This window comes from Pyrus communis, chromosome 5 (genome assembly GCF_963583255.1).
Source record: "Pyrus communis chromosome 5, drPyrComm1.1, whole genome shotgun sequence".
Taxonomy (NCBI): domain Eukaryota; kingdom Viridiplantae; phylum Streptophyta; class Magnoliopsida; order Rosales; family Rosaceae; genus Pyrus; species Pyrus communis.
Window position 1 is genome coordinate 1,685,308 of NC_084807.1, and position 14,623 is coordinate 1,699,930.

Here is a 14,623-nt window from a genome sequence, read left to right on the forward strand (position 1 = left end):
TTTGTCAATTTTGTTTGTTACAAATGAGAGTTTTGAACTCTTAATATCTAGCTGATTCATATCCATCACCATATCCTCGACACTGGACTAATCCTGTTATCTAAATTTTCTGAAATGTATGGTACAAACTGAGAATCTCACACATGTGAATAAAAATAGGGTACATAGTGCATACCACATAACATGAACATTTGCTTGAAAGTAGAATTATGAGATTGGCCATACACCCCATGTGGAAGCTCTCCATGGTTCCCTCTCCCTCCCTCTCTCTCTCTCTCTCTCTCTCTCTAATGAAAAGCTATACTTTTCAAGTCCCAACTACTTTTGTTACTCACCACCAAGAGGCAACAATTTTGTACTCCCTCCTGTATCTTTCTTTGTGCATATAACTGAGTAATGAACATAAAAAGGTGGGGGAGAAAAGTGATTGGGGCTCATTGCCTCTTAAAATTATAATGTGATATGAGTTGGGTGCTTGGAGAGTGAGAAAAGGAGAGGAGATAGGGGAAGGATTCAGTCATCATTTATTTGTTTGTGGGGCATCTTATTCAAAAAAAGCAAGGGCATGAACCATGCTTCCCTATCATATACAAATCCCCATACCATTTGTAGTTATCACTCAACATAAAAAAAAAAAAAAATCTCAAAAAATAAACCACCCATCCTCCCTTTTTGTATATTTTTTGTTAATGTTGGCATGCTTGACCTCTTTTTCTTTTCTTGATAATTTTTTTAAGTGGTTTTAACTGTGAGAGGTTTTTTCAGAAGCCTTTTTCTTAGGCATGCCCAATCATCTTCTTATACGTTTTGGATTGTTTTGTTTGAAATGAGATCTATCTTTTCCCCTCAAAAACCATCATCATAATATCAATTATTTTCAAGAGAGTGAGACATGACCTCCAGTGACCCCTAATTATGTGGATGAAGATGAGAGAAAATTTAAAAACATTGTAAGGCAAATTTTTATACTTTGACTCGTTTGGAAACGTTTTTATTAAAAATATATTTCTCTACAAACTCACTTAAGGAGATTGTTCAAGATTATTTCTTTAACAAATACTCGTTTAAATTTATTTATAATAAAAGTATTTTTATTAGAAACACATTGAAATTTTTAATAAAAATGCAAGTACTTCTTAAGAAGCAAATAACACAGCTTTTTCTAGAATGCACTTCAAATATCTTTTTTAACCCAAAAATATTAATTTGTTCTGCCAAATAAAGTCAAAAGTACTTTTAACAATTTAAAAATATTTTAAGTTATTTTAAATTATTTTTAATTAAGCGAGTTTATTTCAAACCAGAAGCACTTAATTTTTTCATTTAAACATATAACAAACGCTTTTAGTAATCTAAAATTGCTTTTAATTATTTTAACCTAATTCCAAACAATAATTTTTTCATCTTATTAATACAGATGGAGGCATTGACTCACTCACGGAAACACAGAATCCGTCCACAAACCAAACCCCAAGAGCGTGCAAACCACTCTGCAATCAACCATGGTCCTCGATGAGTCCCTTAAGATCACCATTGGCGCGTGTGCTGACCTCCCCACACAAGCTGCGTGGAGTCAAACCAGGTTGTTTTCGAGTTGGGAAATAAAAACACAATTACAGAGAAATTTAGAGGGTGTCAGAGGTTAGGGGCAAGAATACGTGCAGTATTTGAAGCAAGCACACAGATCTGGATCCCACTCAAAACACCCGACTCGGACACTCAACACACTCACTCACTCACTTTCTCTCATCACTCGGTCCTCGTCCTCTATAAAACTTCAGAGAGAGACCCAACAGAGAGAGATGCGAGGAGGAGAGAGAAGCTCAGAACCCAAAAACCCAGCAGTGCAGCAGCAGAAACAGTGGCAGCAGCAGCAGTGAAGCAATTGATGGTTCTTCTGCTGCGGCAAAAGAGGGCCTAAAAGCTAGAAAGAAAAGGCGGTGGTTTGCTTTTGTAGTAAAAGTTTGACTCGGATTTTCCATAGCTCTAAGATTGGGATTTTATACAATTTATAGCAAATAATATGTTTCAAGTAGTTGAGCTGCAGGAAGACGCACAGAAACCAGAACAGCAACACTCCTACTCCTTTCATCTTTCGTGGGTAAGCGTTACTTTAGTCACAGATTTTGGTTTCAGCTTCAATTTGGCAACAAAAACTTCGAAAAAAAATTGATTATTTCAGTGACTGATTATTTGGTTGGGGATTTTATTTCAGTTCAGTTGAGTTCAAACTTTTCAGTTTTGTTGCTATTACTTTATGCTTAAGGAGTCCTCCCAACTTTCCTCCTCTTCAATTGCTTTTTGGAGAAATAAAGTCTCTCTCGCTCTCTCTCTCTCTCTCTCTCTCTTCGGCTTCAGCTACTAGTTGCTTCCTTTTAATCAATCAAACCACACGAGAATACTACTTTTAACACTCCAACTTTTTTTATCATAATTTTTTTTCCTTTTCTCTCGACCTTTGTTTATTTATTTATTTTTTCTTGGGTTTTGCAGGAATATTAAGATAGAAAGAAACAGAAAGAGAACACTACTCTCTCTCTCTCTCTCTCTTGTACTCTTCCTCCTACTCATCACAAAAACAAGTTGGTAGGTAAAAGGGTTGGGAAAAAGAAAAAGAAATTGAAATTTTCACTTGTTCCTCCCAAGAAACACATAAATTTTTTAGGGTTGGTGGTGCGAGTGAAGTACCAGTTCCAGTTCCAGTTCCAACACACACATCAACTCAACTTCTCTATCCGCCATGGATTCCTACGAAGCTACAAGAATTGTGTTCTCAAGGATCCAAAATTTGGACCCAGAAAATGCTTCAAAAATCATGGGTCTACTTCTGATACAAGACCATGGGGAGAAGGAAATGATAAGGCTTGCTTTTGGGCCTGAAGCTTTTCTCCACTCTGTCATTCTAAAGGCAAGGAAGGAGCTGGGAGTGCCCTTATCATCGAACTCTCCTACTCCTTCCACCCCTCCTTCTCCTTCCCCCTTCACAAACCCCATCGCTATCTCCAGGCAGAACTCTTGCTCTTCCGCCTCGAGGCTCTCTCTCACTATCCCAAACCCTTCTTCCTCCGCTTCCTGGGCTGCTCTCTCCGAGCTCAGAAACCAAGAAGAAATAAACAGCTTTTATGGAGGAGTTCCAACTGATGTGATGGATGAGTTTCAGCTCCAAGAGCAGCTCTCCTTCCTTAACGACGGCTGTCCACCACCAATGGTGGGACCCAAGTCGCCTGATTTTTTCTACCCTCAGTCCGACTTGTCTTCCAGTCCGAGTCCTACCACCGCTTCTGATCCGAACCTTTTTCCCTCCTTCCATGGCTCTGCTAATTGGGGTGGTGGTGGGCCGCTCCACCGACGAAGTTGCTCAGTCAGCGACGTGAGCTTGGAGGACCCCAACTCAGGGTTTGGGTGGAAACCCTGCTTGTATTTCGCCAGAGGCTACTGCAAGAACGGAGCCAGCTGCAGATTCTTGCACGGCGGCGGGCTCGGAGACGCCGTCGTCGACGGCGGTGGACAGGTGGTTGTTGGGTCGCCGAGCAAGCTTGAGATGACGGACCACGAAGCACTTCTTAGATCTAAAACCGCTCAGCAGCAGAGACTTGCTGCTGCTTCTCAGCTCATGGCGGCGTCAGCCAACTCCTTCCCGTACTCCTCGAAGTGCATGAACTTCCTTCTTCAGCAGCAACAAACTGACGCCCAAAGGTACATGATTTAAAGAAGTTATATCTTTTTTATAAATTAATTAAAGGAAAGCTCTTATATTTAATCATTTGCGTTACATTTAAGTTGATCGTTTCTGTTGATTGTACATGTAGGGCTGCAGCAGCTGCCTTGATGATGGGTGATGATATGCACAAATTCAGCCGATCCCGCCTCGAAAGATCTGATTTTTCGATGAATGGCGGGGCGGGGATTGTGAACCCAGCTTCAAGGCAGATATACCTGACTTTCCCGGCCGATAGCACTTTCAGAGAGGAAGATGTCTCAAACTATTTCAGGTTAATTTCTTCTCTTTTGTTTTTTTTTATTTGTTCCGTTTTAGTGTCAGTTTGAAGGTCACGGGCTGTTTTCGTTTTGCTGACCTTTGTTTCTGTTGTCCATGATCGGAAAATAATGAAGCATGTACGGGCCGGTTCAAGACGTGCGAATCCCGTACCAGCAGAAGAGGATGTTTGGATTCGTTACATTCATTTACCCGGAGACGGTGAAGCTCATCTTGGCCAAAGGGAACCCTCATTTTGTTTGTGATGCAAGAGTGCTTGTCAAGCCTTACAAGGAGAAGGGCAAAGTTCATGAAAAGTACACGAACTCTCTCACTTTCTCAATTGATCTTGTTTTAATTTTTCCACTAATTATTATATCAATACCTTAATTAAATTATATTTTAGTGAATAACAAGCTAATAATGCTGCTTTGCATGTTATTAATCTTCCAGGAAACAACAGCAACAAGGGGAAAGAGGAGATTTGTCCCCCTGTGGTACACCTACTGGGCTGGATGCTAGAGACCCTTATGATCTCCAACTAGGTTAGCTAATTAAACAAAAATATTTACATGGTAATATTTATTAATTTTCACGCATTGACGATATGCATTCCATTTCTGTCACATGCTTAATTATTTATTTTTGTTTTTTATTTTAGGACCGAGGATGTTTTACAATCCTCAAGATATGCTGTGGAGGAGGAAGCTGGAGGAGCAAGCTGAGTTGCAGCAAGCACTTGAAATTCAAAGTCGAAGACTGATGGGCCTGCAGCTACTTGATGTCAAGAAGCATCACCACTGTGCGCTTTCTGCCAGCAGTCCGATTCACTCCCCTACCCAGTCTCCCAACATGTTCAATCAAAACCTGATGCATCCTTCGGTTCACAGCGGCCAAGAAGTTCCCCACGGTACTTGTTTTGTCACTCATACCCTGATCACAAAACCACGTCATGGTTCAATGCAGTAGGTAATGTTTATTTGTTCTTGATTGCAGATAACTGTTCTTCTCTGGTGCCACACATGACTCCAGCAGTGGATGCCGATCAGCTGCTTAAGGAAGCAGCTGCCGCTGTTCTAGGTGAAGGTTTAATTGCCAACAATGACGAAAATGGCAGTGGTAGCCGAAGTGGCAATAGTAGTGGCAAGGAGACCCCCCATGATGAGATTGGTGACTTGCTCGAAGGGTAAGCCGGGTTATGCATCAAGTTTACCCATATTTCAAATTTGCAAGGACAATGTGTAGAAGCTTATACAATTGAGTTCCTGCAGCTTGGAGCACAATCTTCCCGATAGTCCTTTCGCATCTCCAACAAAGCCCGCTGGAGAGTACACATTGTCCGCCTTCCCCAATGGGACTAGCGAGGCCAATGGTTCGGATGCCCCAGCTGCAACCGCTAATATTAACGTGGCAAATTCCCTTCTTCCAGCGTCTTCCACCCTGGACGTGGCATCCTTCAAGTCTTTCAACTGCCAAATTCCACGGTAAATTCTAATGTCCTACTCTCAATTTTTTTTCATTTCATTACGGTGCGAAGTGAATTATATATGTAACTTGCAAGGTTTGATTACATTTCAGGTTGAACTCCGGCCACGGAGCCATAGGGATGTACGCCGGCACAGGAGCGGGGCCAAAATGCCCGGTTGGAACTTCCTAATCAAGCTTAATTAGGTAAAAGTTACTTTCAAACCTAAGATTAGATTTTGTTTAGATAAACATTTAATCTATATGATTAATTTGTCTTTTTTTGCAGGAGGGTCAACATGTTTCAAGTATAACCAAACAAAAGCCACCCCCGACAATCTGTAGAGAATCAAATGATATCAAATCTCGCCACCGCCACCGGCACCACCACCACCACCACCACCATCACCATCACCGCCAGCAGCAGCAGTACCACCATCCAAATACCCAACAATACTCTACTTACTACCATACAAAAATGCATACGTAAAAAGGGCAGTGAAAGGAAGGAAGCGGGTCCCCGTCCCATCCCCATTAACCTTTCCTTTCTTTTGTTTGTTGTTTGTACTATTTTCGGTCACATCTACTCCCCCCATTTTCTGCACTAGCTTTATCAAGTCGGAAGAAATCAAAGCACCACAGGTTAAAAGAAAAGGAGACACGGTAAAAAAAATAAAAAAAAAAAGGAAAAAAAACAGAAAAGAAAAATATGTTAGTTTGTTGTTACTTTTGGCACTGTAATTTTAATTTTCAACCTTCCAAGTGAAACAATTGCCCAAAGGTTTAGTGTTAGACGTTACTGTTAGTCTTTTTTCAAGTGTAATCAAAATCTTTGTACAGCAGAAGCAGAAGAACCCAGAAGAAGCTAAGCTGAGGAAAGAAAGAGGTAAAAAGTAAATTTGTATGTTTGTAACTACAAGGCTGATTCACTGATATGAAGGGAAAGCTCAGGAAGAAGGATGAATTACTGTCAGATGAGCTCCAGCTAGATATTGGGAAATTTTTTTTGTACCACTATCAATCATGTGTTCCTGCTGCTTGTAGTTGTTATCAAACAGTAAGAAAAGTTTAGGAACAATATCAGAAATGAAACAAGTCAAGTTGATACTATTTACTCTTTTCTATACCCTCATTGCCCTTGTATGCATTAACGACTTACAAGAAACGTATTTATTGTCATGTGGTATTCCGGTTTAATCTCTTGCATGTCTATTGTCATGTGGTCTTCCGGTTTAATCTCATGCGTGTCTAAGTTCCTCTTCATGTGACATAAGATTATTAGATTGCATGTTATGAGACAGTGAATCAGTCGCATGTAAGTTGTTGCACTTTTTAGTTATTTTAGGGTTCGTTTTTAAATGCTATTAAAATAATTGAATGTGTTTTCAGAGAAAATATTCTTAGGAAATCGGTTTTATGTTTTTTGAATCATGTTTTTAAGTGTTTTCTCAAAAGCTTACTTCCGTTTTTATTAAAAATTGATTTTAAAAATATTCTTACCAAAAGTAATTGGTTTTATATTTTATCAAAAGTTAATTTTAAAAACATTTTCATTAAAAATACTTCCAATTTTTTTAAAGGCATTTTTAAACAGACATGGAGTCTTTTCGGATTCATTGGTCCTAATCCAACAAGTTTCAGAACTTTGATATAATGATTAAAGTTATTATAAATTTTTAAATTGATTTTTAATTGTAGTTGAATCAAATTTAATGATCACTTTGATGAATTAAAACCAATAGACCCATGTCCTTTTTAAACGAGTTCTAAGTTTATTTTGTTATTTTGTCCGTTTGTGAAAAGCCTTTTCTATTTTCTTCTTGTTTTGTAATTGGCGGGATACATGGGGTCCTAGAGACTAAAGCTGAGTGGGGACCGCAGTGCACGGTGTCACATGGGATTGCTGACGCTGCAAGCGGGTCCTACTCATTTATATAATGCCAGATTGGGGGTTGGGTCCCTACACACCAACTACCCCACCCATGTGAGCGATCTATGCCATGCCACTATCTCTCTCTAAGCTTTCTCTCTCTACTTTCTCTCACTTTTTATTGACAGGGGGGGTGGGGGGAGAGAGAGAGAGAGAGAGAGGACATGCAGAGATCTAAAAGTAGATGTGATGGCCACACGTATGACAAAGTGCACGGATACTGGAATCTTTTGGGCTCCGTAGCCCTATTTTGTGAATGCGTGACAAAATTGGCAGTAACTGCAAGATATATTATTTACCCTTTGGCTCGGAGTTTGTAGCTAACCTACTTGACCAGTAAAAGAAATCTAAGTTAGATGGATAAAATGGAAAGATATTCTCTCGTAATCTCTTATATCAAGATAATTAGATTAAATTATTCGAATTTTTTAAATTTCATCAAACGATACAAAATTATTACAATTTTTAAGGAATTAAAACAAATGGACCATTAGATAAAATTTAGAAGGTCCCGATTACTTGATTCGGTGATTTTAATGAAAAAGATCCTAACATGGATATGGTTGGTGAGAAACATGGATAATTTTAGTTCGGTGTTGATTAATGTATTTATTTTTTTTATAAGTGATACATACTTAGTTCGTAAATTTAATTTAAAATTTTGATCTTCTTAACTTTGTTTGAAAAATAGGTAGGCAAAATGTTTCGGTAACTGCAAAATTACTATTTTACCGTGTAAGACCTATCCTTGCGCTGTTTCCCAACTGGTTTCTTGGGAATTTATGATTAGGGTTTTGGAATGAAGGGCTCGGCAATTCACAAGTCGTTGATGTCTTTGAGCCCTTTTGACTATGACGTTTTCGGTTCGTTGTTTTAACTCTGGTAAATTAAATAGATGAAAGTGACGGGAGCGAAAAGGGGTAAAAATGTCTTATTTCGTGTTGAAGGATAATTAATGTTATGGAGAGCTAAACGTACGTAATCTTTAATTAGAGTAGTAATATAATTACCATCTACTTATACAATTACTTATACTATTTTTTATTTATTTTTTATAATAGAAGTAAAGTTGTCAAACGCATATGTGTTTCATCTCTACAGAAAGATGGTACAAGTAATTGTACAAATAAATGGTAAAAATAACATTTTTGCTTTAATTATGTTTTAGTCTTTCAAAATTAATATTTTAAAGAATAGAGTTACATTTTTTCATCTCCAGTCATGCATGGCTAAGGAGCTCGTTTAAAAGTGTTTTTAAATGATTGAAATCTAAAATCGCTTTCAATCATATAAAATCACTTTTCAAACGAGCCATAAGTCTCTCCATCGATGCTGGTTTGCTAGATGAAGCGGCTAAATGTAACCATAATTCTGTTGAGCATATTCTTTGGGCATTTGGCTTGATTCGGGTTTTGTATGAATTTGGGCTAAAATTGGCTTATAGATATTGGCTGGAGATGATCTTACATGACACGGGTTAAAAAAAAAATTATTGAAGATGATCTTACATGACACGGGTATACTACATACTATGCTAATGAACTTAAATTATGAGGTGTTGAGAGTTGTCTCATATCGGTGAGGGACAAGGTTTGCTATGTGCTTATATGGTCTTGGGCTGCTCTCCATATTGCCAATTGGTTTAATGGTGGAACCTCAATTTTATCATAGTATCAGAGCGGGTTGTCCTCGTGTGAAGCCAAACGACCACACGCACTCCACATCGCCCAGTTGTTGTCCACGTGTAGGCTTGAAAATCCGCCACACGTGCGGGGGGTGTGTTCAGAGCTGTTCTACATCGGTGAGGGACAAAGTTTGCTATGTGCTTATATGGTATTGGGCTACTCCCCATATTGCCAATTGGTTTTATGGTGGAATCTCAATTTCATCATGAGGCATGACATGATTATTAAGTTGAAGAAATGTGATTACTTGTGTAACTAGAATACTAAGTTAGGCCATTATGCGCATGACTTCAGGTGATGAATGGTTCACTTTGGCATGTAATGCCAAAATGAGGTTACCTTATGCGGTAGCGCACTAAAAAGATTGAAACGGGGCAAGACATTTGTTGATTGTCACACTACAATGTGGTGTCAGCATATAGCAATAGTAATCATCGTGTTATAATATATTTTGACGATATGATTATTTCATTGTTAAATTTAATGTATATTCTATATAAATAAATACATGTGTTATCTGAATGAATTGATACTACCATGAGATACACGAGCGAGGCTACATGGGGACAAGGAGGGATGCCCACCCCTTCGATTGCCACAAATCACTATTGAGAGTAAGGAGTTCGTCCTTCAGATCCTTTGAATTGTCGTTGAAATCTGTTGCGCTACTTCATTGCTTTTGTGTTATATACTTTGCTACTTCTTCTGCGTTTTGTATTTTTTTAAATACCCAGGTCAAAACAATGTTATTTTCGTACTGGGATTAAAAAAAAAAATTCGAACAACGTCGTTAAGGAAGTTGTTATTGTCAAGAGTCTGTTAAGTTGTTTGATAGTACGAAGGAATTGGGTGTGCGGAGAAGTTTCAAGTCCTATGAGGCTCTATTTAAGGCCGTTATGCGTCACAACCGATATATAATGGCCAAGAGGTATTTTAACGCAATGTTGAGTGAGGGAATTGAGCCGAAGGCATACTTATAAATTATATAAGTCACTCGGTCATGCCTACAAGGTGTTTGATGCAACACCGCACTTAACTGTCTCTATCTTGAATGTCATGCTTAGGAGCTACTGTAGAGAGAATCGATGAGAAGATACCTTGTATCTCTTCCATAACATGATATCTAAGTCAAGAAGCAATGATGATAAGCCTGATAATTTTCCATTCCCACTGTTCTAAAGGTGTGTGTGAGGTTAAGGCATCATATATGAGAAAATAATACATGGGTTAATGAAGATACATGACAAGGTTGCATTGAATACGTTTGTGGTTATGCATTGATTGAATTGTACTTCAAATGAGAAGAAATGGGCGATTGTGAAAGTGTTTGATAAGTTTTCGCAATCGAATGTGTTTTTTATGAAGCGCGCCAAAAATAAGGCTGAAGCTTCTACCCTTCCATGTTTTGTCCCTTCCTCCGACAATTTTCATCGTTGCCACTGATGCGACAGTGTCAAAGTTACACAGAAATTTTTGAGTGTGCTATTAACACAAAGAACAAGACTGTTTCCTTATAAGATTTTTTGATTAGTTGCACTCGGTTTATGTATCTCTATACGCGTGCAATTTTGCGTAATGTCTTTATCAAACAGTTTTGATGTTTTCCAAGTACGAATGTAATTCAATAAAAGAAAATATGAATCACATATTAAAGTAACGATTGCCTAAGTCATAAATAAGACAACAGCTTGTCAAAATAACTGTACTTTTTGTTTTTGTATACCTTTTTGTTTAATCATGTCCGTTATTTTTGAATAATTTCTCAAAAAAATAATGATAAGGATAAAAATTGTGTAAAAAGAAAAAAAAGAGTAGGTGCCTAGGTGGTATGATTTCCTAGAGGAGAAAAGGGGAATATTGGCCCAGAATTGGGTGTAAAGTTTGGGATATGATTGTATGAAAATTAATAATGTCGAATGAGAAAATGCAGCAAGTAAAAAAGAAAAGCTGTGTTTGCTCTGCTCTATCACTCTGTCATGCATGTACCACGTCTAAACGAACATGATTATGCCGGAAGAGGATCCAAGGTATTCTCTTTTGGCTTTTTCATTTTAATTTTTTTATTACAATATTGAAGGATTAGGAAAGTTCAAAGACAGGGAAACAAGCTCGATAAGAGGGGCCATAACAACTCCAAAACATAAAACACTAGATTTGGAACAGAAAAGCAGCCGGCTCCACCCAAATTAACAGCCACTCCACTACCACAAAGCCGGCGCCACCGAGAAGTAGAATCAAAGAACCAAAAAGACGAATGAAAAATGAGGTGGGCAAGCCTCCCGCAATGAGCGCTCTTGTAATTCTACTAAATATTGTTAAATGCACTCCAACAACCATCCAAACTCAAAGCACGTCTCCCGACGAGATCCATGGAACCCTAGTAGCTCATAATATAAAGATACACAAGTTTCTTGGTGCACATATAAAATCAAAGCTTATTTTTTAGTATGCTATGTAAAACTCAAACTTAATCTCACTTTTTCTTTCGAAACATAAATTTCACCACTTTTTACCACATTATCATAAAACCTTTGCCGACGCAATCCTATGTCGCCGACAAATGGTCGCCGAAGTCAACCCGCGCCCACCCCCGTCTCTTCCTCTTCTCATTCTCTCCATTTCCATATTTTTGTTATCTTTTCTGATTTTTATACAATATTTTTCTGTTTTTCTATTCAATTTCTTTATGAATTTAGTATTTAAAAACCTTTAAACTTTCATTTAATATGTAAATCCAAGTGGCGTCATATCATTGTGTGAAGGGTCCAACATGTCTGCCACATAAGCAACTTAACAAGATCTAGACAATTTGGGATGAAAATCTTGTTTTAGGGAGTGTAAGATGGTGATATTTTTATTTCACGGATGAAAATGAAATTAAATTTGAGTTTCACGGTTGCTAAAAAAATAAGCTTACGATTAAAGAGGGAAGGTTCAAGGCTCCATGTGCTAATCTGTCTTGTATAAAGAGTGGGGACACATTTTTTTGACACATTCTTAGGGCTCACTTTGTATTATACGAAGCAATCTGATCGTCTATTTTTACGTCTTTCTTCAAAAATTATTTCTACCAAAAATTAGTCAATTGCAAAATTATATGATTCTTGGATTAAATAATAGTCATCTTGGTGTTTCTTTTTAAAACTGTATTCGTCTAATTTTTCACTACAAAAGATTCTTAATGGTTTTGAATTTATCTAATTTTTGACAAGGATGATCTATAAATTAAAATAGAAATATTTGATGGTTTAGATCTTTAAAAAAAATGTTATAAAATGAGAACCACAAAAAAGTATATTAAAATGTGTCTATAAATATGTGTCCTTTGATCCTAATATATATATATATATATATATATATATATATATGTGCGCGCGCGCGGGTGTGTGTATATGCATGTACTATAGCTTTGCAATGACAACCTTGATTGAATGTTTAGGATAAGTGGGACATGGTGACACACAACGCCAATTCGGAAAGGTCACTCTCTTGCTTAAGGATGCCTGCGAGGTGGGTAGTTTATTTGGAGCAGATGCGTCCTAAAGAGTAACGGAGGTGTGCGACAGTACGCTCAAGCTAAAATTTCTGTTGTTGTTATAAGCTTGCTTGATCGTGAGACCTATCAGTCGAACAAAGATGAAAATCGGCCACAATGATTCGGCGGACCCGGGGGAAAGGCCTCTCACTCGACAGATCAGAGGTACGCTTGGAATAACAGACTGATGACACAATAGGGGTGGTCAAATTGTGTGTGCGGAGCTTATGTTTTCATGCATACTTTTTCCTCTCTGTCAAAATTATGAGGCAAGTAGCCTGGATTTTATACTTAAGGGGGGAACTCAACTCTTAACAATGATAACAAAGACAAAATGGAAACAAGGATCACCGATTTGGCGGTGTCAGCATACCTGCATAATTATACCCTTTTGGATGTTATCCGGTCGCTGATAATTTGTATGTATAATTATAGAAAAATTAGTTTGGATCTGACTATTTTATATTAAAAGTATTTTAAAGTAGAAATAAATGACAAATTCTTTATTTTATTCATGTTAAATGATACTCATGAAAAACAGTTGTACTTTTTAATTCTATCATTTTTGTGGTGTTAGTAGGAATATTTTTTTTTTATGTGAATAACTTTTAATTTGGACAAAATTAGGAATTTGTCATCCATTTTTTTCTTTAAAATGCATTAGAAGCACTTTGAACGCTCATTTTATAGCTATTTTAGTTTTCGATTTTTTTATTTCAGTTTTCCGTGTTAGTAATAAATACATAGAAAAAAAATGAGGTATGAAGGATGTAAAAAATAAAAGAAATGTACAAAGAAAAACTCACAAGCCGCGACCACGCTTAGCAATCTCATTAAAAGTCCCGGAACACAAAGAAATCTAATAGCCAATAAGTTCTTTTGATGAGGATTATTTATGGGGCCACGTCACATTGAACTTCAATTATCTGAACCGTATATTTTTCAAGTTGGACCTTATAAATCATCCTTGTAAAATATTAGTCAAATCGAAAATATTTGAGATATCAAATTAAGTACAAATAAATTAACAAACAAGTTCCATGTACTAAACCAGTAAAATAACAAGAAAATTGGGATCTAATTCATAAACTCATCTGCCCAGATTTAAGATTGACTAATAACTAATTCATAAGTTAGGACATTAGACTGCGCAAACGAACAAACGGCACCACATGACAAAACTACAAATATCTCTTTATTGACGAAAAACAAAGAAAAATAAATGAATACAAACACTCATATATATAAAATAAATGAATACAAAACTACAAAACGAAAAATATATCTTGTCAGACTTATATAAAATAAATGAATACAAACTCTCATATATATATGGTGAAACATAAAAATAAACCCTAAACCTTGAAGGGTAAGAAATCTTAATCATTGGCCCACAAGAAAACCATAAATAATAATAAAATAAATAACTAATTTTTCAACACCCTGTCAAACTTATGGCAGCATATGACATGAGTTTGCCAACAAGTAGATGCAAACACAGACTTCGTTAACATTAACCATGGTTAGTTTTTGTCTTTAGTTTTTTTTTTTTTTTTTTGAAAAAGAAAAAAGAAATTAATGTTGTAGGCTTATTTGACTGAACTGTATAAAGGATAGAGAATGAGAGAGGCTGACGGCAATAGAGAGAGAAGAGAGAGATGTAATTATCAGGTGTGTGATGTTTCACCCTATTGTGCCTTTATTTATAGTAGTAGGGAAGATTAAATCCTTACCCTATTAATATTACAACTCTAATAGGAATTAAACTATTAAAGGGAGTACACAAGATACTCCTAGATACACTAGGATTTACACAATCATAGGACTGTAACATTCTCTCTTGAGTGTGTAAATACTCAAACAAAACATCGCATCAGATCTTCAGCAAATAAGGTAGAACATTTGATGAAGTTGTCGGCACAACGGGTGAATGTGACTCTCAAATTTAAAAGAAAGTGTGCATGAGTAGTAAAACTCACAAAACCTAGCTATGGTAAAACCCAAGGCAGGGGAAAACTTATAGACTAAGGAGA

General features: G+C 37.0%; 1 protein-coding gene across 3 annotated transcripts; it reads left to right on the forward strand.

Moving 5' to 3' along the window:
• Nucleotides 1-1,431: 1,431 nt before the first annotated feature.
• On the forward strand, nt 1,432-6,561 carry LOC137734156 (zinc finger CCCH domain-containing protein 53-like). 3 transcript variants are annotated; one of them, XM_068473461.1, is made up of 10 exons: nt 1,432-2,101; nt 2,494-3,696; nt 3,810-3,992; nt 4,114-4,293; nt 4,430-4,521; nt 4,638-4,886; nt 4,973-5,162; nt 5,248-5,460; nt 5,555-5,647; nt 5,730-6,561. In XM_068473461.1, the coding sequence occupies exons 2-9, from the start codon at nt 2,741-2,743 to the stop codon at nt 5,631-5,633; spliced, it is 2,142 nt and encodes a 713-aa protein (XP_068329562.1). In that variant the 5' UTR covers nt 1,432-2,101; nt 2,494-2,740; the 3' UTR covers nt 5,634-5,647; nt 5,730-6,561. The 3 variants fall into 3 exon arrangements, with proteins under 3 accessions (XP_068329562.1, XP_068329564.1, XP_068329563.1); XM_068473463.1 differs by having other exon boundaries at nt 5,009-5,162; XM_068473462.1 differs by lacking the exon at nt 1,432-2,101 and having other exon boundaries at nt 2,185-3,696.
• Nucleotides 6,562-14,623: the final 8,062 nt, after the last annotated feature.

Bases quoted from the DNA above. Each gene is read 5' to 3' on its own strand.
- LOC137734156 (XM_068473461.1), top strand. From the start codon at position 2,741: ATGGATTCCTACGAAGCTACAAGAATTGTGTTCTCAAGGATCCAAAAT. The intron at 4,522-4,637 runs GTTAGCTAATTA...TTTTTATTTTAG, and splicing joins CCCTTATGATCTCCAACTAG to GACCGAGGATGTTTTACAAT. The intron at 4,887-4,972 runs GTACTTGTTTTG...TCTTGATTGCAG, and splicing joins CGGCCAAGAAGTTCCCCACG to ATAACTGTTCTTCTCTGGTG.